Source organism: Melanostigma gelatinosum (assembly GCF_949748355.1).
Source record: "Melanostigma gelatinosum genome assembly, chromosome: 2".
Taxonomy (NCBI): domain Eukaryota; kingdom Metazoa; phylum Chordata; class Actinopteri; order Perciformes; family Zoarcidae; genus Melanostigma; species Melanostigma gelatinosum.
Window position 1 is genome coordinate 17,891,686 of NC_136635.1, and position 21,382 is coordinate 17,913,067.

At 40.1% G+C, this 21,382-nt stretch overlaps 1 protein-coding gene across 1 annotated transcript in view; it reads right to left on the minus strand.

Moving 5' to 3' along the window:
• Positions 1-21,382, minus strand: part of gpc5a (glypican 5a) — a 109,255-nt gene that overhangs the window by 38,335 nt on the left and 49,538 nt on the right. Inside the window, exons 7-8 of the mRNA XM_079295461.1 lie at positions 20,973-21,093; positions 8,200-8,362 (exon numbers count right to left, since the gene is read on the minus strand). Coding sequence (XP_079151587.1) covers positions 8,200-8,362; positions 20,973-21,093 — 284 coding nt within the window. The remainder of the gene's footprint in view (positions 1-8,199; positions 8,363-20,972; positions 21,094-21,382) is intronic.

Sequence of the window (21,382 nt, forward strand, 5' to 3'; positions counted from 1 at the left end):
TCTCCATACTCGCGATGGTGGTAACGACTATCATCCTCCCTCCCTGAGGGGGATGGGGTCAGTTCTTGTCGCGCGCGTGAACTGCGTGGAGGATTGCGTTCGCCTGAGGTGGTTTTGAAGCCACCTGGGCCGACTAGGACCTGGTGTTGGTCCTCTCTCCTCCTGGTTGGGGATGTCGCTTTCAAGAAATGCAAGGTGGTTCGGGTCTCGGGGAATGAGGGAGCCGAGACCAAGAAATGACTGGGCTGAAAGGCTCGGTAGGGGGTAGCAGTACCTACCGGGGTTGCTGGAACACCTTGAAGCGCTTTCAGTTTGTCACCACTCTCTGATGCTTTAGAGAGTTCTAGGTTGACCTCTCTGAGGTCACTGCGCAGGCTACTATTTTCTGACTGTAGGGCTCTACAGTCACGTGACAACTCCTGAACCTCTGTTCGGAGTGTCCAGATCTCGCGTTGCTGCTCGTCGCTCTGTGCCCGGGTTCGGGCAGCTTGCAGCTGCATTTTCTGATGGTAGATGAGCAGTATTTCGCCGATTACGTTCTGAATCAGGCGCTCTCTGTTACCTGCTGGGTTATTTACATAAGCCACCAGCTGCTCTAATTGCTCGTCGCATAGGACAGCAGTGTATTTTGCAAAGTACTCTCTTTCCTTTGCTGTGAGTCCGAGGACATCAGCCACTGCATCTCGTAATGCGGTGTCTTCTGGAGCTACAGCTCCAGGAATGAGGGATTTCTCATCGCTCATTCTCTCTAATGAGCACGACTCCCAGTGGTTGTTAATTCCCTAGTGTTAGAACGGAAACTGTTCGTGTTTACGGTTCTCAGTGAAATGTCTAGTTCTGTAACTTAGGATTTCTACTGTTAGATGTTAATTACTGTTAGTGTTACGGTTCATGCAGGCGCACAGTGAAATGTCTAGCTCTGTGACTTACGTTTCTACTGTTGCTGCTCTGAGGTATCACTACTGCTTTGCAGCCAGAGGTGCGAAAATGCTAATGTGGTTTAGCACTTTGGGCCTGTGACAGCTGTGTGTAACTTCTTTGGAGGGATTTAAGAAAGCAAGCAAGGTATTACAAATAAACGATCAAATCTACTACACAGCTGGCTGTTAGTTTTAAGAAATGAAACAAATAATTAAACCTGGAAACGAAATAAAATTTCGAGAAGGGAATTAAAGATTAAGATTAAAAATCTGGATTTAAAATCAAAAATTTAATTACAATAAGACAAGATTTTGAAGATCAAAGCCTACCTATTTTGGGAAATAAGTTCCAGGAATTTGGATCATTCAAAAGAAGAAAAAAAAATAATTTTTCGGAAAAAATATTTTTTTGGAAAATTAATTATTCAAAAATAATTATGGATTACTGTGCATATATACTGTAACAGAACTGGAATAACGTGCCCTCACACGGGGCACCATTATGTTGGGATCTAAAGGAGCGTGTTTGGGTTATCAGCATTTAAGAAACTGAATTCTTGACATCAATAGAATTATTGATGTATGTAACAATTATTAATGATTATTAATATAAACGGGGCACCACCCTGCGAACAGGGACCAATAACCAAACGATAAAACTAAGTCTCATAATTAGTAGTCACTCATAATGTCAATAGTCTGCGTATGACTATACATTCAGTGACAGTGAAGGTTTTTAAGTTCGAGCACCGGCTACTACATACAGTCTTATCAAATACATATGCACAAGTAATCACAGACGACTGCTCCTGAAAGTATAACAGAGTTTATTGAATCAAAATAATAAATGATCAAATCAATTAATATTGCAACCAACAAACATTATCATACAATTTTATATGCCTAAACTAAAGAATGAATAAAATGGATGAGGGTGTATGTCTGTGTGTGTATGTGTATGTGTGTGTGTGTGGGTCTGTGGGTGAACAGGAAGGAGTCTTACAGCTACGCTAAAGACTACAAAGATGGCGGCGTCGAGTGACGCTGGCCAAAGGGGAGGGGCCTTAAGAACTACAGCTAGAAACTACAAAGATGGCGGAGTCGAGGGACCCGGACAAAATGGCAGAATGGGGCTGCTGTGCGTAATTCACGTTTGCCTGGGCAGCACGTGATGTGAGGCGCTCGTTTGAACGAGGTTCCCCAGGGGTAGAATTCGGAGCTGTGTGTGTGTGTGTTTCGTGAAAGGAGGAAAGAGAAAAAAGGTGGGGGCTCATGAATCAGACTTCTGCGCGCGGTGCGCGTTGTAGTGAGCCTGAGTTGGCTGGCTCTATCACGCATAAATATACCGCTGTCGTCTTGAGAACTGCCGGTAACTTATGCCGTGATAAACCACGCACCTCAGCTCACTCACCGAGTCGAGTTAATGAAAAGAGAACTTCCACACGGAGTGGAAGACAATGAATGAAATTAATCCCAAAGAAACAGTCATAGTTGATACACAAATACAGCGGCGCTTCTCTGCGCCGTAATGATTGCGTAATACCTCAATATCACGCGACAGTCTTAAACACACAAAAACACGGGAATATCAACATATAAATGAATGGCCTGAATTAAACTTAAGTTAATTTAAGCTAAGCTATGCCCAAATGCCAAGAATCTTACTTGTAGATGCTTCGTTGCAACGTTGAAGGGTTCGTGAGCAAAGTTGTCCTTTTTCTTCGAGAGGAAGGGGGGGGGGGTGCTTCTCAGCGCGGCGTCGAGCTGGCGCTGTTTCGGTCTGTCGTGGCGTGGCTCGGCTGGAGCAAACGCAGACGTGATCTGTCCTCGCGGCAGGGAGGGTGATCTAATTTCGGCTGACGGCGTGCGTCTTACCGGGAATCGTCGGTGAAGGAGGGAGGCGTTGTCGTCTTTCCTTCGCCGGAATGTGTGCACCAAAAGAAAAAGAAACAAAAAGCGCTGAACTGATCGCTGAAGCAGATTCGTTATCGCGGGCTGTTTCATCCAGCGAAACGGCTTGTCAGGGTTTGAGTAGGGTTGAAGGGCCGTTGCTTCCTCGTGGCCTCGTCGTGCTGGAGGGGGGGGAGGAGAGGCCGATGTGTCTTCATGCGTCCAGGACGAAGGTCCGGGCGAAGAGAGCGGTTGTGTGCCTCCTAACTCAACCGAGGTCGAAGGGGGAAAAGCTATGAGGTGGGGGCAGCAGAGAGTTTTATAGAACATCGGCTGAACCACAGGGGTCCTGGGGTCTCTTGGCTCTCGGCCAATGAGATTGCCGCGGTTACCATGGTTATTTGGGGGGGGGGGAATTCACACCTGAGTGTGAAATCCCTTTGCTCTTATCAACTACAAATCAGGATGAGACCTTTGCTTGAAAAAGTTAAGGCCTGATTTTCTTTGTCCACAGCACATGTTTAAGCCACATGGTCAGAGCCCAACAGTACTAAGATAACGTCGACGTCCACACCAGAAGGTAACATGGGTGGAAAAAGTTCAAAATCAGCGGAACCGGAAGGTCCGATTGTTGAATTAATGCGACAGAAACACGGAGAGTCATGTTTGGAATGTCTTCCATACTGGTCAGAAGAGTTTGGGTTTCCAGAAAATGGCTCATTAAGTGCCGCTAAACTTAAAATGTTACGAGGGGATTTAGAAGGTAAACTGAAAGAAATGAATAGTGGCAAAAAGGTTCCACATTCAATTAATATATTAATCAATTTCCTGCATTTTACTACTGTATTTTATTTCTTACACTGTTTGTTTTTTTAAAATGTTTTAATGCAATGAATGTTCTTAATTGTTTTTAAATCTCATTTTCTTTTGCCTTGTGTTTTGATGCTTTTAATGGTTTTATGTGAAGCACTTTGAATTACCTTGTTGTTGAAATATGCTATACAAATAAACTCGCCTTGCCTTGCTTCATTATTTGTCATTTACTTTGGTACCAACATTCATGATCCCCTCAGGATAAATATGCAGTCTGATACTTTGGTTTATGACCCACTGTTTGCAAAAAGACATGTGTTTAGTGATAAATTGCTAACGTGTTGACATGCTAACAAGCTGAATGATGGTGACGGTGAACATTATATCTCCTTAGCATCTACATGGGAGCATTGTTAGCATGCTGACGTTAGCATATCGTGTGAGGCTGGGCATGGCTGTAGACTTGTTTGTTATTACTTCAAAACTGTGTAGTGATTAATAAGCCACCATGGCTATAATGGCAAACCTTATTTATCATATTCATGTCTGAGCTAGGCAAGCTTTTAGTGTGATTCAACCAGGTGTATAATTACCTCATCAGGCTAAGTCACAAAGGGGGGCTGCAGCAGATCATTGTCTCATCCCAAACATGTGAGACTCTTCTGTTTCACCTACCAACATGGGAAGAGGTCTGGATATCAAAGCTAAAATATATCATCTGTTATTTGGGAGTGTGAAGGTGTCTAATTACACTGAGATCTAAATTTGTTCGTTGACATAAAAAGGAGTTTAACCTTTTTATAGATGCACAAATCAAACACATCCACAGTCTGGACCAACACAGCTCCACAGACATGGGATACATTATGGTTTTTCTTAATGAGTATTCCAATTATGTCTGTTATAATTGGCAATCATGATCCTGGTTATGATGCTTTACATGCACAGTAATAGGCTGCAATACACAACACTGTGATCTGACAATAGTTTTGACATTGAGGTGCTAGTTCTCATTAGTGTTAAATGTTCATTTCAGTTCATTAAGGACTGATGTATGTGTTTGTTGAAGCAATTGGCAGGTCTGTAATAACTGCAACAATGTGTGAGGAACATGAATGAAAGATTGTAGAAACATGTTCTCTCTCTGGTATGTCTTGGATTCCTGATTGTTTTTTGTTTTGTTGGTGTTACCTGGCAAGCTGTGAGCAGTAAGTGCATCTCTGTGTTTAACAGTGGGAACTGAATCAATCCTTTTCTCCTTTTACTGCGTGCTTTCAACAATTATCTGGGTTTCCAAAAAAAAATAAATCAGCCTAATTGTAGTTCGACAGTAACTCGGTCAGGTAGCTCTGCAATGCAGGAAACACTACCCTGCTGCAGTTACCGGTACGAAACATTCAAAAATCCTTGAAATAATTCTGAAGGAAGAACTGCTCACATTGTTGCTTTTTGTCACGTACATAGCATTCTCACACAACAGTGATTCTGCTAAACGAGGATAATCCCTTAAATCAGGGTTGTATTGTCAGTATTGAGCTTATCCTATTTTATTTCCTTATCATCCTCATCTCGTCACCATGTTCTGCTGATAAACATCAAAGACACAAAGGAGGGGGATTATGGATAATTAGTTTCAGTATTTGCCACTGAGATGGCAATATCACTGTATTCAATTCATTTTGATAGACTCAAATGTATCACGTGCTCTTGTAAATGATATATCGTCAAAGATTTGAAGACTTTATAAACACTGAGAAAAACAATTCTGAAAACGAACTGCTACCCTGCGATTTCATGCGCTTGTGACTTGTGAATGACTTTGTTATTTAAAGTTCTGAGTGTTGATCATGTGCTTGGTTATGTTATAAGCACATAGTTTTTTTTATCCTACCTTCACGTATTTTTCCAAGTTCTGTGGTTGCATTTGTTTCTGCTTCTGTTATTGTATTTAATATTGTATTTCTGTCTCTACAGCTTTCTGTTTTGAAGTTTTGCACACAGACTGAAATAAAAACTAACAACTTTCTTTCATAGTTTATCATCACCAATGTGATTTAGCCTCATGGGAGCCAATCTATCAACTCTGGTGCTGCAGGAAGACATAGTAACTTTTCAGAACTATCAACTGTGTTTCTATAGCAACAAATATAACTAAATGAATTACATTCTCCATCCATGTAGAACAATGTCGATATGTTGAATGTCAAACAACAAGTCTTCCAAATTATGACAATATACCACTGTTTGCTCACGACCTCTAGAACAACACAGTTTTCTGATCTGACCGTTGCAAAGTAGTGTTGAAAAGTAAATGTGTTTTATGATGTGGTGATATATATATATATAAAATATGGTTTAGATTATGGAAACATCCTGGTTTGAGTTTCAATGATTTAGGATTAGGGGCAACACAATATCGTTTAGATATGAGATAACGGTGCACATTTTCAGACAGTCTCTCCTGGAGAGCATTCAATGACGAGCTAGCAAATGAAAAACTAGAGGGAGAAGTTCTGAACCAATTTGGATGTTGGATTGTCCTTTCGGAAAGTTACAAAAGGGGTCAAACACAGCCCCGCAAATCCGAGATCAACAAGCACTCAGGCATACCGACAGTAAATTCTCATCACTCCTTACTTCCAGCTGTGAGCTTAGTGCGGCCGTCCTTGTGGGGCGTGATGAGGTCAAAGGTTTAATGTCAATACTGTACATATCCAACATTCACAGAATAATCCATGCCACGCAAGTTGGTTGACTGAACTAAAGGATTACTATGTACTCTGTGACAGATATGTGTGCTATTTTCCAATACTCTCAGCCACAGAGGACTCTAAGATTCTGTCTGCCCACTATTGGCAAGTGTTTCTTCGTGCCAAATGAGGGTTTAACACGTGAATATCAACCTGTGTCACACACCTGTTCATTTCTGAAGGTGTTACATGTCTATGTTGGTAACAAGCAATGCTGCTCGAGAATAATTCAGTGGCCAGTGGGTTCCTTGTTTATCTGTGATCTTCCTTCACTGCTGCAGGTTGAACATGTGTTTTGGATAAAATTTCCTGGAAAATACTGTATTTTCTATTTGAATTGTGCCAAAATATTAAGTTGACTGATTTATTTTTGGTTTCTCAAGGTAAGGGCCCGATTAATGATGGAGTCCAAGAGCTTTCCTTTGATATGATAGCATCATTTGTATTCCTCTTCATAAAATACAATGGATACTACTTTGAAGCTGCTTTATATTGTGTAAGACTCCTTTTTCAGTAAGAGAGAGCAATAAAACATTGTATTTTTAGTGCTGCTGTATCCTTGGCTTGCAAGTTACACTAATTCATTTAATTCTACTAGAACAATAAAACCCAAAGACTAAAACCCTACACCAAACAGCCACTACAAAGTCACCAAACCTTCTTTTCTTTTTTTAGCAATGAATGCAAAAAAACGGTAGAAACCTGCAGGGACTGGCCAGAGGTCTGGTTCAGGTGGGGAATCCTCGGTATTTGTGTGAGGGTCAAGCAGCAGGGGGACAGATGCTCGACAGAGGTCGCGACAGACAGTGGGTCATAAATATGGGAGACAGGCTGATCTGGCCTGTGACAAGGAAAGGGCAGCTCTACTGTAATGGGTGATAAATGCCAGTGCCTCTCTACAGCCTCAGATGAGCGATTGTTAAGCAGCTTCTCTGAGCCTGAGCTGCTAAAGCCTCAAGACAGACTGACAAGCAGTAAAGGAAACATTTACACGGACAGAACGGCTTGTGTGGATGACCCCCCCCCCCTTCCTCGCCGTAGGCAAAATGAGAAAGGTGATTAATCAGGTTGTTAACATGTTTGATGGAGAGTAGAGGAGAGAGGGAGGAGGGAATCCATGTGCTGAGAGGGGGGTGTGACAGGTAACAAAATGAGGAGGAGAGCCTGCGCCACTGGGATTCATCAGGGGTTACTGAGCCTCTGAGGAGCAATCATTTTTAAAGTAACGGGCCTTGATTGCAATAATGCCCCCATAGCAACTATTATCTTTCACGACTATTATTATGGCTGTCATAAAATGGAGACTGGAGCAAGTCTTATCAAAATATAGTACGCAACTGCACCTTCGAATGTCTTCACTGATTAAAAACTAGCTTTCATTTTTTTTATTTCTACAACTTTCACTTGGTAGATGAGTAAAAGGAATAATTGAATGCATGTGTTCAAAACTAAGAGGCATACGAACATACATACATATTACTTGCCACCGTTATATTTATGTGCGCTTTGTGAAAGTTGATTATTTTCCTTTATTCTTTATCTAATTAATTTATGTTTTTTGTTTTTTTTCAGGAACCATATAAAACTCTGAACCTCATCCAAAGATAAGAGATATACATTAAAAACCAAATGCAATCACACATACAAACATGCAAATTTAAACAATTGCAGCCAATCCTAAAGAATATCAATTAGAATATATCCCCAATCAAATGTTATATTCTGACTAATTTCCTCTCCCTCCTAAGGGCAAAATATAACAGCATAGGTTACAATTTATTCACATGGTTAATTGATCAATAAAATTACAAAAAGGTGAGACTTACATTTGGAGACTCTGGAGACTTTCCTTTTTACCTCGCCACCACCTGAACCACCACAGCCGTCTTCATCATCACAGTCTCCGCTGTAACGTCCCTCCGTGTCTCCACTTCCTGTTTCAATCTGGTCCAGTGACCCTAGTTTAGGAATGGACTTCCCTTGCAACAGCTAGTTGTGGAAAAAAGAAAAAGACACATTTTTAGTTCATAACATGTTCATATTTTTCTACAAAAGTAAACTAGTTTAAAGTAGTAACCTTATATATTATATGAATATTACATTCAATATTCACGAAGTGAACAGGGTCCTCTCATGGCAAGGATAGTGCAGAATATGCATTCAGAATATGCATTCAGAAAATGAAGAGAAAAAAGGGGAGAAAATGCAAAAGAACTGCCGATTATGCTGCTCATGAGCCACAGTCCTCTAAGTAATTAAAAAACTATGAATCTACAGAATAACTGCACTGCAAAGGGCATATTTTAACACATACTTTTGTCTAGATATTTTTCTGCATCCTATGCTTTCAATATTAAAACTAAATCTGCAGTTAAATTCCCTTATTTATAAAAAAAAAATAATAGTAAGCCGACACTTATGCTGAGTGCCACCACCTACACTTCAATGGATGTATAGTATGTGTCGAATGCAGGGCAGCTAAACTTTCTGCTGTGTTGCTGTGCCGCAGAATCTCAATCAAAGACTTTGCGAACTCGATACCAGGGGAAATGCACACGCTAATTGGCTCATTTGAATTCATGGTGCGTTATTGGAAACAAGAGGGAATGCTTTGTGTTGATCAGAAAGGTATTGTCCATGCTAATTAATTACTGTTGTGGTTCAGTGCGGCGGAGCAGAAGTGGAGCTCGGACACCTCGGTGCTGGTAATTAGCCTGTCTGAGTCTCAGCTCCTCAATGGTGACAGATTAGAAGATGGAGAATATTGAGAGTTTGGGCAATCTAAGCGCTCCTTCCATGTGTGTAATTGCCATGATTTTCTTTCCATTTATGCCTGACCACACTTATAATACATTACATAGAACAATGAGTTTCTGTGGTGCCTGAGATTTATCCTGGTTTGACTGAATTTGAACTTTGCGCCTCACAGTCCAGAAGGTAGAGCACTGCCTGAGGGGCTCAGTGGGGTTCAAAGGCTGTCAACTCTGAGCACAAAAAAACTGCATCTTGCAATGGTTGCAGTAGACTGCACATGTCAAACAATATGCTACCTGAGAGCCACTTATTCATAGTTTGCGGCGAGGTGAAAAGTTATTATGTTTGTGTGTAGAGGTATGAATGTTTGGGAGGGAAAAGGGATGTTTTATTTTACACATAATTCGATTCTCATTCACTCAGAGCGTCAAGTCTCAAGTTACAACTTTATTTAGTTCATAACTATAACATTATATTTATGAGGGGAATAACAAGAGTTAATAAACCTGAAATATTAAAAAAAAATTGACTTTACCAGAAGAATATTTTTTGTTCTGTATAAATTGGTTTGTCACACACACACACACACACACACACACACACACACACACACACACACACACACACACACACACACACTTTGGAGGAACAGGAACCAAAAAGAAAAGGCAAACGATATTTGTTTTTCATTATTGTCAAAAACATACAACACAGGAACAAAACAGCAATGAATTAATGCCACTAACGAGCATTGTCTGTGTAGTCAAAGCCTGATATCGCTTATTTCTCTGTGCGGTAGATCTCCATTGAAACCCCAAAACTATTTAAGAACACATCAGTGAGCATTACACTGAGGACCATGTTCCTTTATTACAATGAATACGGACACTGTATTACATTTTGAGTCGATCCCACATACACCGTCCTGCTGCCTTATTTACTCCTTTAGGAGTAACATTTGCTAAAAAAATACATTATTATCATTACCAGCAATGTGTTGTTCTTGTTCTTGTCCATTAGACAATAAAATGACTCGAAACAAAGCACTATATTAAAAGAAATGCTATTCTGGTTTGTGTGAAACAGTAGTAATTCATTATTTAAGCCTCTATAATGATATTCCACAGCAAACACACTTTCAAAAAGATGGGGAAACATTTGTTGTGTTCGAATAAGTCTGTCAATCACCAGCCTACTTGATTCTTTTACTCTTGAGGGCCAGGGGAGTAACAGCTCTTGATTGTATTGAACAGCTGTACTGCTCTCTCTGATGCACAATGAACTGTGCTATTGGCCTCACTTCTGTGAATGACATGGGGCTTTGTCTAACACTGGCTGTGAGACAGGAGCTCTGATTTCGTTCAATGCATCTCCAGATGAGAAACTGCTCTGAGTAGGCATCCTTGGGCAGGCTTCTGGCTGTTACTGCAGCGTGTGGAGAGTTAATGACCACCAAATACCAGTTACTCCTTTCAAAAACAAAACTGCTTACAAGCATATAACAATACTGTGCATTTAGAAGGAATTTTCTGAACAATGAGACCCCCTGCTTGGCCATTTCCTTTTTAAATTGCTGCACCAATTAAGAGCGAACACCACAAGAGATAATGATGAGCAACACATTTTCTGCAGTACGCAAGATAATGGCTTCAACTAGATGTTGAAATTGAATGGAAATGTCATCCGTATGGGCGTGCATGTACGAGAGAACACAGCATATTATCTCATGAGCTCTCTATTCAGTTACACAAACCTCCATTTACTGTACAATTCTTAAATAGTTGTAATTATCAATCTGAGCTAAGAGGATAACCTGACCATTATTTGACACAGGCTATTACAGGAAATATATCTTTATATCTGTATTTACCCTGTTTTATTAGTAGATAAACACAAGTTCCCTTTTTCTGTATGCACTTCACTGAAATTCAATTATTACAGTTTAAGCATGTGGTTCTCAACCTCTTTAAATCTAAGTTATCCCAGTCGTGATCCACCTCACAATTCTGTAAAAATGTCAATTAATTGCACCAGCAAATAACCATGGCCACCACTACGCTGGCAGGAAACACAATCTGGGAAAAATCTGCCGTTAATAACAATGAGGATAAAGAAGCGATGACTACGGGAGGAGTGGAACACCAACAGATTAGACAACAAACTATATGAGCAGCCCAGGCTACAGGCCCAGACAAGACAAAGAAATGTTTTAGATGGAGTTTTATTGTGACCAGTCGGTCTGTCTCTGTCTTCTTGTTACTCGCTCACACAAAACAGTGTATTCCACTGCACAGGAACCAACAAGACAAGGCAAACGATATTTGTTTTTCTTATTGTCAAAAAAAACACTCCAGTATTCCATTATCACAGGGGTCTTCAACGTTTTTCAGGCCAAGGACCCCCAAACTGATAAAGAGATGGAGCAGGGACCCCCGACTATATATATTGTATACAATTGTGTTTTATATTAAATGGGCCTAGTGCCACGTATAAACAGACCTCTTTATTGTGCATTCAGTAGTCAGTACTAAGCTATTCAAATAACACACAGGTTCATATATTCATGTTTTCATTTTAAACAGGTACAGTGAGTAGGGGGGCCGTGCCACTGCCTTTTATCAACATACCTTGTCAGCTGATACCAATGCCAATATCAACATTGTCTGTCAATTGCATGATATTGCACACAAGCTCTTCAAATTGATGTTTTCATTTTAATGTGGAAACGAAAAATGAGTGATGGCCTATTAGTACCACTGCCATGCATAAAGATATCTGTTATCTTGCATACAATACTGAACTATTAAAATAATGGACACATTCATGTTCAGAGAATTTATTTTTATTTTTTTTATTTTCTAATCAACCAAAACTTTCGCGGACCCCCTGCAGATGAATGTGGTTGAACTTTCTCCACTGCAAACTAACATGATTTCTTAAGCCTATAAGACACAGTTGACGTGTTTCTTTTGGAAATGGCTCTTTTGATTGAAATGCTCTTGAGGCCATGTTTGGTCATTTCACCAATAACATTTACATAAATTTGGTATCAACCAAAAATATCTCAACAACTATCTGATGGATTGTCATTAAATGTGGTGCAATTATCCACGGTGCCCTGGGGATGAATCCTATTGACTGTGGCAAACCCCAGACCTTTCCTCCACCGTCAACATCATGTCAAAATTTCACTTTTTCCAGTACTTAAGTTTATGATCAAATACCTGAATAACATTCCCATCAGCCTCAGCTGTATTTTGGGTTTAGTGCTAATTAGCAAATGTTACCACGCTAACACAATAAACTTAGATGATGAATACCTGCTAAACATCAGCATGTAAACATCATCTTTGTGAGGACGTTAGCATCTCAAAGCACGACTGTGCCTGCCTAGGTGCAGCCTCACAGAGCTGCTAGAGCGATCGCACACCAGAAAGTTCCCCATTGCTTCTTTTTGACAGATATAGCTATAGTTCTATGCATTCTTGTCTTCCCTGGCTTTGGTTACCTCAGATACCCACCCTGGCCACCTGAGATATTTAATACATTTCATATTTACCACGGTACCCATCACAAACTTCTTCATAATACGAGCTGCTTTTTCATGAAATCACAACAAAGACTGTGAGGTGTCTCAAAAGATTCAGGATGGTAGCTGAGACTTGGCTTAACTCTCATCGCTGCACCATAGACAGCATATTCTGAAAGGCTGCATCACAGTGTATGCTTAAGCAGGTTTCACTGCCCAGCACTGGAACCTGCAGCACAACAATTTTAAGCCAGCATCAAGACATTTACTGGCACAGACCTGCTACAAATCCATGATATCTTCATTACCCGCTACATAAGGAAAGCCCAAAGCGTCATCAAGGACACCAGTCATCCAGCCCGCACACTATTTTAACTCCTGCCATCTGGAAAATGCTACTGGAGCATTAAATCCCGCGCCACCAATTTCAGAGACAGTTTCTTCACACAGGTAGTCAGAATAATGAATAGTACCTCCACAAACACACACACACACACACACACACACACACACACACACACACATATGATGCGTATAGTGCTTTTTATTGTGTGTGTTCCCTGGTATCACATAATTATACTATCCATTGTGTTTTTTATTTATTTTCCAAGGTTGAGAATGCCACAGTGCAACAATTGTATTTATTTATTTATTAACAGTACACAGATTCACTTAACATTGGCATCTGCCTTTGGAATAAACTAAATAAAGCAGATAAATGTAAAATATAAGAGTAATTGAACTCTACATCATGTTTTTTTGGCTATGAATGTACTTGTCCAACCTCTATATAGAAGCATTAAAAATAATAAACCACGCCATTGTTCTAGCATTTCTAAAACAACAGCATGCACTAGAGAAAACAGGTCTCCTTTGCTGCAGTCTAATACTTACCATGTTATTTCAGCTGTCAACTTCAATTTGTGACCTCAAGCCATTAAGGTATGTACACTAGCTGGGTCTACAGTAATGGAACAAGGTGATGGCCATGTTACTCTGTATCTTGTAAAAGTAAGGGCATTATCACCATTTATCCTGCCTACACAACTATTTTCCACGCAGATGAAGGTAGCTCCAAAAAAACTGCAAAGAATTCAAAGTTTCAAACATTGATTGTGCGTCAGTAATGTAATATATTTATAGTTTATCAAAATGTACAGAGCAGAGTATGTATAGGGTACATATCCTAAAGAGGTGCCGGGTGTCACGTGGCAAAACGAATCACACCTTCAGAGATAGATGAACAACGCTGTGTGCGGATTTTTAAGCTCATCGGTATTCTCTTTGAACACACTCTACTATCTGTAAACAGAGGGTGGAGTCGAGATCTTACAATGATCTTATTTGCCAGGCAGAGGAGAAAAGTGTCAGGACGTGAGTCGGCTCCCATGACACACACTGTCATTTTTCATCTACCTCACTGCAGCAGCAACACTGACAGGGTGTTGATCCAGACCCAGTACAGCAGCAGCAAAGCACATCAGTGAGTGAGAGTCCGGACTAGAAATTACAATATACAGTAATGATGATAGTCAGTACCTCCAAGTCTGAGGCCATGGTTCTCTGCCGGATTGCACCTTCCAGGTTGGAGGTGAGTCACTGCCCCGATCGAGAGAATTAAGAGAATCTCGGGGTCCTTTTCAGGCTGTTCGGTGCAACGTCAGCGGTGATGTGGCCGTTGTACCGTTTTGGTGAAGAGGGAGCTGAGTCGGGAGGCAAAGCTCTCGATTTACCAGTCCATCTACGTTCAGCCCACTCCCCTATGGCCATGAGCTTTGGGTAGTGCCCAAAAGAATGCGATTGTGAATACAAGCTGCCAAAATGAGCTTCCTGCATCGGGTGGCTGGGCTCAGCCTTAGAGACGGGGTGAGGAGCTCAGACATCCGAAAGGAAAGGAGCTGGAAAACATTGCGAGGGAGATGGACGTCCGAAATTCCAAGCTGCCCGACGACCCGGCCCCGGACATGAATGGATGGGTAGAGGGATGGATGGATGGATGGATAGCAATGTGAATTTTAGAATAATATAATTCAAATTAACCATCAGATCCTATTTTCAGAAACCAAAAAAGAAGGGATCATACTAGCATGTAAAGCCTGATATAGCTCATTCCTCCTCAAAAACACATTAATGAGCTACAACTTTGGTTAAAAAATTAATTATAGTAGGCTATACTGCAGGTTTTGAGATTTGTCTCCAATTAAGACTTGCTTGCACAGCCCTGTCATATCGGACTTTACAGACTCTTTGCTGGATACCAACATGATTCAATCGAACAATGTCATGTCACGCTCGGCGCCTGTGGTGTGTTAAATATGAAATAATTTTTAAGAGAACAGGATGTTGTTTATAATCAAGACTGTCTACTCGTTAACCGGACTTCTATAACAGCCAAATGTTACGATGCGGTATGCTCATTCGGAGCGCGTAAAATAAAATGTGAATACATTCTCAGTGTTAATGCTTTGGACTAAGAGGAGAGAGGGCATGAATAATTCACAAACAAAACTGCTGGTCAACCACCACATCAATGATTGGTAAATAATTCAGCCTGCAGACGGGGTGAGGAGCTGCTTGCTCCTGATTTTGATTGAGAGACACAGGGACAGGGCCTACTTATAGATTCTTAATGGGTTTTACCACATCAAGAGGAGAGGACAGGCAAGAAGGAGAGGAGCCAACAAATAATTCATAGGAAAGAGCTGCTGATGAGCAAGATGATGAAATCTCGAGTTTGTACACTTAGATTGCACGATGAATTTGTCAATAGCTGCATTGGTGTTTTGTGTTTTCCCGCAGCCTCGGCTGTGGAATAGCAATGATACATTTCCATTCGGTTCTCGGGAAACTGTGAGCAGTTTCTGCACTTCAGTTGGTCAAGATCAGGGGCGAATAAATATAAATAGTAAAGAACATTTCTGACATGAAAAACATTAATATCAACGTTTGTGTGGACAAATCACTCTTGTCCTTATAAAATGCACAGCGGTGCCTTTAAAATGTTACAGAATTTCACGTTTTGCCTTCATCCATATTTCAGTCTAGACTTTCTCTCCGGCCTTTTTAACAGGCAACCTGCCATTCGTGCACATGTACTTTAAGGTAAGTTGCATCTTATTAACAAGGTGCAGCAGTACCTTAGTGATTCATAGAAGTAATATACTGTGTGGTGTATACCAGGCACTCATGTGCACAATTGAATGAGTGTGTGCACTGGTATAGGTAATTGATGTTTGCCGAGCTGCCATTAACCCCCCACACACATCTCTATGCTTCCTCCCTTTGCATTCAGTACTCAAAAAAACAAAAACCGCAACATTAAAATGTCGAATCATCACCATTTTACACCAGCTGCATCTTACACCTGAACATGATCAACATATCTCCCTAAAGCCCCAGTTTCCATCATAAACAGCCACATTGCCATTGAAATACATGATAACCACTTCCTGTCATGTATTCTGTTCAACTTGCTGTGTGCCTCAAAAGATGTCTGAAAAACACCTTGAAGACAGCAGGGGAATAACATCTGAGGCTTGAACATGGATGTTAAATGACACTTTTGATGCACATCACAGGCTAATGAGATGCCAATCAAAAATATTTGTAAATCAAGTCCCAATGAGACGATAATGCAAATAGACTCAAAGACTGTGAACACACAAGCTGTTGAATAAATAGGACCAGATGTATTGTATAGAAGTCTGCAATTCTTAGACACAACATCGCTTTTAAGATTTCACCTTCCTCTATGTCAACGTATGATAATAAAATAGATGTATTTTTTTATACTTTTTGTGAATCTAAAGCACAATACAGTATACTTCAGAGTCCACAGGGACCGTGTTGATTAATTAGCTCTCTTAAAAGCATTCACTGCTTCAGAAAGCCTGTGCTCAACCACATGAGTGTACTTAAGGCAGCAGCGCTTCTTTGTATCAGGCAGCCAGCCTGATGAGGTGCTTTTATTCAAAAAATAACAATCCATATTCATAAGCCCATATATATATATATATATATATATATATATATATATATATATATATCATAAAGCTCAGCTATAATAATTAGAAATAGTTTACGCAAATAAAACTTTACAATAAAAATAATATTTTACAAACAGAAAAAACAATCCTGGTTTCCCAGGAGGGGTCAGCGTTGGTGGGGACATGTTGTTTAAGGCACAGATGAGTCAATGCAATTTAATCCAGGAAGTCCAATTTTAGCAACAGAGTTGTTGATTAAAGGCGTATCAGATGACAAAACACCGAACAGCCTTTTTTAATACGCACAGAGAACATTTTGTGGTTCTGAAAGTCATCACTGTGGAAATTTTTGAATCTATCGAATCTGCCCTGTCATGTATTTCACTGGCCATCGCAGTACCTAACCAGATGGTGTCCAATGAGACACAAGTTGAACCAGGTTCAATTTTGTTTTTAGCTGGACGACCCTGCATTGTTTTACCGAAGCCCTCTGTGTCCATATGTTGTGAACCTTTTACCAAATATCTACAATGAATGATCAAGCCCCCCCCCCCCCAACCTTTGTATGTGTCAGGCTTCTGTAAAGTGTCTTATCCACAAGAGCGACTGGGAGAAAACAAATCAGTGCAATATGTATCTGACATGAGGTTTAGACATAACACAACAAAGCACTTCTGTTTGAGTGTAATTTGGCTTGAGTGTACTCGAGATGTTGCAACAATTAATTGTAGGTTTTCATCATGACTAAAACAGACAAGGTTCACTGTTTACCCAGCAGAACAGGCATTGTGTCTTTATTTATATGTTGTCTGCATGTGCTGGAGGCAGTGCTGGCACAGAACATGAGGATTTGGCAAACAGCACTTGTGCAAAAGGGCAAGTGTTGAATTCAACACAAGTAGATTTTGACAACAAGCATCTAACTTTTGAGGGCTCTCAATTTTACAAGAAAGAAGCTTTTTGAACACGACTGAAGGCAGCCATCACACCTCAGCCGATCAGTTTTGAACAAGGTTTTAAATTGGCCACATTCAGATTAAACCAGCAAATTAAACAGAAAAGATTAGCAGGAAAATCTAGAAGCTGGAGTAAAATTGTGATCTGTTGTCAGTGTCTCCAAATCTTGTCTAAAATTGTTGAAGATGGATTTGGTGCCTCAAAGATCTCTTATGAATCTCTCATTCAGAAATGAAAACACGAAATACAGCTTTAACAATGACTGGATGCAATTTACAGAGTAACAAACACGAATCTCCGAGTGTTTCAAGTGATATAGAAGGTTTTTGGAGATTCTTGTTTTATTCTTACACCTAACATGAACTTACTGAAAGAACATCTGTTTAACAGCTAAAAATACTCCTGTGTTGCATTTGTGTTGTTTTTAATTAACAGGTTGTTAATTCCGTCAGCGAATTCATTTCATACTTCATATTTATATTCTGAGGGACTAATTATGACTTTCTTTAGTTTGTTATTACTTCGGTGGGGGATTGTTGGAGCTGTGGGTAATATAAGTGTAATGCCTTTGCTGAAGTGTGTCAAACATGGGTGAGATAGCTCTGTTTTTGTCAACACTCTCAACTCGTCAAATATGGCAGCTTGGTCTGTGGCCCTAAGCTTCAAACTGTGACGTACGATCTTTGCATGTGTCAGTTCCCGCTCGTTAGAAGCAACAAAACTACTTATGTTAAAATATGGACATTTGTCACATTTAGTACATTACGTATGCAACTTAAGTTAAGTACGTCATGTAACTTTGGTTACGTTACAACTTAACGTTGATTTTTGGTTTCACAGAGGGCGTGAACAGTGGTCACGCCAGTGATTTTATACAGCTGCCTTGACAATTTATGACGCTATCAATCGTATGTAGCTGGATAATTGTTAGGATGCTAATGAGAGTATTTAGAAGATAGCTAAATTTGTTTATGTGTGAATATATTTCACTACTGTTTAAATTTCACCAGCCCCCACGTCTAAACAAAACTGAGAGTCTACTACCTGTTCACTACAGTTTAGCGTGCTATTTGCTAAGCACTAAGTGCAGCAGAGGCTGATGGAAATGTTGTTAGTTTTGCAGGTATTTGGTCATATTGGGCCGATAAAAATGTTGACGAATGATAGCGTGAAATGGAAAATCAGGGGACCAAAGTTACTCCAATTTATCCTGAGAGGGATGTGAATGTGTGTACCACATTTCATGGCAATCCATCAAACACTAATCTCATTGTGGCACCAGAGGAAACGTCAGGGGATCAACCAAAGTCATCAGGATAAATCATTTGGGAACCATAAATGCCTTTACAAAATGTGTTTATTTTTGCTTTGTTTTAACTTGATATGTGTTGGATGGAAAGTCAGGGTTCAAAGGCTAATGTCCGTGTAAAATGTCACGGCAATCCACAGCTGTGAATCAAAGTGGTCGATCAACCAACCAACTGACGCTGCACGAGTCAAAAATATGTCAAAAATATGAATCTGACAATGTCTTTTAATAATAAACATTAATTTGTTTTCAGACCAACTTATTGGGAGGTGGGCTCATGACAGAAAATACATCATATAACAGAAAGAAAGACAACACGTTGTAAATCAGCTCTGGTTGAAACTCCGTTGAGGTTGCGTTATCATTTAATTCCATGTTGCCTTTGCTGAACAAATTTTTTATGTATTTACATTGGCAGATTTTTTTGAGGACAATTGGCAGACAGTAAGTCAGTGTAAGGTGTTTGACTTTTATTACATTCATACCACACTTTTCTTTTTATTCATCTATTAATTTCCAAGTAAACTTGGAAGAAATGTTGCTGGAAGAGCCAGTCACAACCTTTTGAAAGAAACCGTGCATCTACTCTGTCACTGTCTTTGTATTGTTAAAGAGACTTCTTCAAAAAATCAACAGATTTCAAAGACAACTGTGAAAGGGCTGAAAAAAATTATTCCAAAACTGAAGCAAAAAAAGACAACTTCGATATACTGTGAGTACTCCAACACACCGATTATTGAATGAGCTGTGAATCTGAAAATCAAATGTCACACTGTGAGCGTTGTTATATTCTTGTATCTTTGCTACAAGTCAGACCTAACTCAATTTTCATCACACACCAGATATTTCCCTCTCAGATGGGTGAGTTAACTGATAATGAGCTACACATAAGTGTTGAGCCCAAGTGTCATGTTTCATCGCTGCTCGTGACGCCACAAACGTGTTCAAACAAAGCAACAGTTTTAAAACAAAGCAACAGACGACTGAGTATGTTTACAGTCACTGAAGGACTTGCTCTCAGAAGATTATAAATGATTACATAAGCTCTGCTGATCTGACGATCGTGATCTGTTTCATGGTAACAGTAAATCATGTGCAGCAGATGAACAATTTCATAGCTTTCTAAGCTTAAACGCATAAAACAGTCTTTCTCCTCTCGGTTAAAATTCACAAAACCACAAGGACGTACGCAAAGAAGCACATTTAAGATGCAGCTGGCAAAAAAACAGACAGAGAGAAAGACATGTACGCAGTGAATGTCAACGAGGCAGATCAGGTGCTCTCAAATGGTTATGATATCGATTTATGTGTTCTGACATCCCACAGCTGGTGTGAATTAGTCAGGGAGGGGGTGCCAGCACCGGGTCAAGAGAGATGACCTGGCCTTCAGACTGCCACTTGGGAAACCAAAGCAACAGACATGTGAAGCTGCTGTCACAGTACAACAACCCAGAAGCTGCTACAGCAGCTGTTATTGAAGCTGCAGAAGAGAAAGTGCTCCAGTAAACTGCCCTAATCTCATCATACTGAGAGTTAAACAGCACTGAAAGGAGCCACAGCAGCACAAACGTGCAGGCCGGGTGATAGAAAAGCTACATTGATTTTGACAAAGAGCAGAAAAAGAATTTTGTAAATATGAAGACACGCAAACCAGACAAAATGATTTTCTAACTGCGTAAAGATTGATTTTTTTTTCATTGCCTGGAGATGCTTTTGCATTTGAGGCTAGTTTTCTATTAGCCGGTATTTACTGGTAATATGAAAGATGATATGATTATTCAAAGGTCATGAATAAGAGGCTACAGCTCTGTGAGCAGTTGTTTCTTTTCTGTGTACCTTGAAAAACAAGCCAGAATTTACCGAGAGATACTTAATGTTCCATAAACTCAAAGACTCGCAGAGAATTAGCATATTGCCTGAGGAGGCAGATACCATATGTTTGATAGAATGAGGGATGGAATTAGAGACATTCGTCTTTTTTTTTCATACACTTAAAGTGGTGTGAGAACTACAAAAAAAGAGAGATTTCCTATAGTGTATTTAAAGACAACAAGAGGGGCTCACCTGATTGACGTGCTTCAGTTTGTCAATGATCTGATTTATCACAGGGTCTGCTCCCTTCACTTTGACTTCAGGGTTGGCACTCTGAGCCTTGATCCCGTTGCCGACAACACGCAGGGTGTAGCTGTGAGCAAAGTACAAACGACACAGTAAGTATTTCCACACATCTATCAGTCAGGTTCAAGCATAACATTTGAAATGCCAGTGGTGGAAAGTAATGAAGCACACTTACGAAAGATTATTTTATTATGTACTTCTACTCCACAACATTTCAGAGGGAAATATTTTACTTTTTACTCACTACATGTATTTGACAGGAGTAGGTACCAGTTACTTTTCACATTAAGACACACACAAAACATATGACGAGCTAATGAAACACCATGCTTTGTTAATTTACTTCAGTAGTATTT